Below are 1,103 nucleotides of genomic sequence, written 5' to 3'. Positions count from 1 at the left end.
GTTTGTTGAGACAAACCAAGAAAGTTCTTTGAGCGATTCCTCACTATCTTGATGCCTAACACAAAGTTGGCTTCACTCATGTCCTTCATCTCAAATGTGAAGGACAACCACTCTTTAGTGGCGACTATCATGTCAATGTCATTCCCTGCTAAAAGGATATCATCAACATATAAAGAGAGAACTAAGAATCCTTTCTTGGACCGTTTTATATACACACAATGATCTTTTTCAATCACATCAAAGCCATTAGAAGTTATGGCATGATGAAATCTAAAATACCATTGTCTGGACGCTTGTTTGAGGCCATTTATGGAACTTTTAAGACGGCAAACTTTGCGCTCATATCCTTTAGACTCAAAACCCACTGGTTGATCCATATAGATCTCTTCCTCCAGTTCTCCATTGAGAAATGCCGTTTTAACATCCATTTGAAAGAGTTTAAGATCTAGTCTTGCCACAATGGACAAAATAAGACGAATGGATGCTATTCTCACCACAAGGGAGAATGTCTCATCATAGTCCACACCCTCTCTTTGGGTTTAGCCCTTCGCCACAAGTCGTGCCTTAAATTTTTCAATTGATCCATCGGCCTAACGCTTAACCTTAAGAACCCATTTGTTTCCAATAGTTTTGCAATTAGGTGGAGGATCAACTAACTCCCAGACTTGGTTCTTTTCCATAGAACTCAACTCATCTTCTATAGCAGCCAACCATTTGTCCTTAGCATGTAATGATAGCGCTTCCTTTAGGGATGTAGGCTCCTCCTCATCAGCTAAGGCACACAAAAGGGCGTGCCCATCAATCTCGAATCGACAACGGGGAATATGTCCTCTTGTGCTTCTACGTGCATTGAAATCACAATCGTTTATGGGTGTTGTGTCCCCATTAGGTTCACAGTCTACATTCGTGCTCCCACTTGGTGCACTATGACCAATTTCTTCTCTAGTGACTAAAGGATGTGGTCTTTCCCCACCCTCGCCAAGAGGATTTGGTACACTGTGATCTTCCTCTATCTCATACTGGTCAAGATCTCTATGCGCATCAGATAAACTAGGGTAATCTGCTTCAAGAAACTCGACATCTCGTGACTCAATCTCAGTCAT

The 1,103-nt window shown here is 41.7% G+C and overlaps 1 protein-coding gene across 1 annotated transcript; it reads right to left on the bottom strand.

Annotated features, from left to right (window-relative positions):
• Positions 1-590: 590 nt before the first annotated feature.
• LOC149011497 (uncharacterized) lies at positions 591-1,103 on the bottom strand. Its single transcript, XM_089162677.1, has one exon. It carries the CDS (start codon positions 1,101-1,103, stop codon positions 591-593), a length of 513 nt encoding a protein of 170 aa, XP_089018803.1.

Source organism: Hakea prostrata, chromosome 7, assembly GCF_041222555.1.
Source record: "Hakea prostrata isolate BN-2017 chromosome 7, UWA_Hpros_2, whole genome shotgun sequence".
Classification (NCBI taxonomy): domain Eukaryota; kingdom Viridiplantae; phylum Streptophyta; class Magnoliopsida; order Proteales; family Proteaceae; genus Hakea; species Hakea prostrata.
Note: the sequence above shows the minus strand (reverse complement) of the source record. Positions and strands in the feature narration are given on the sequence as shown.

What these genes read in the sequence shown, in the direction of transcription:
- LOC149011497 (XM_089162677.1), bottom strand. Translation starts at nt 1,103, where the DNA reads ATGACTGAGATTGAGTCACGAGATGTCGAGTTTCTTGAAGCAGATTAC.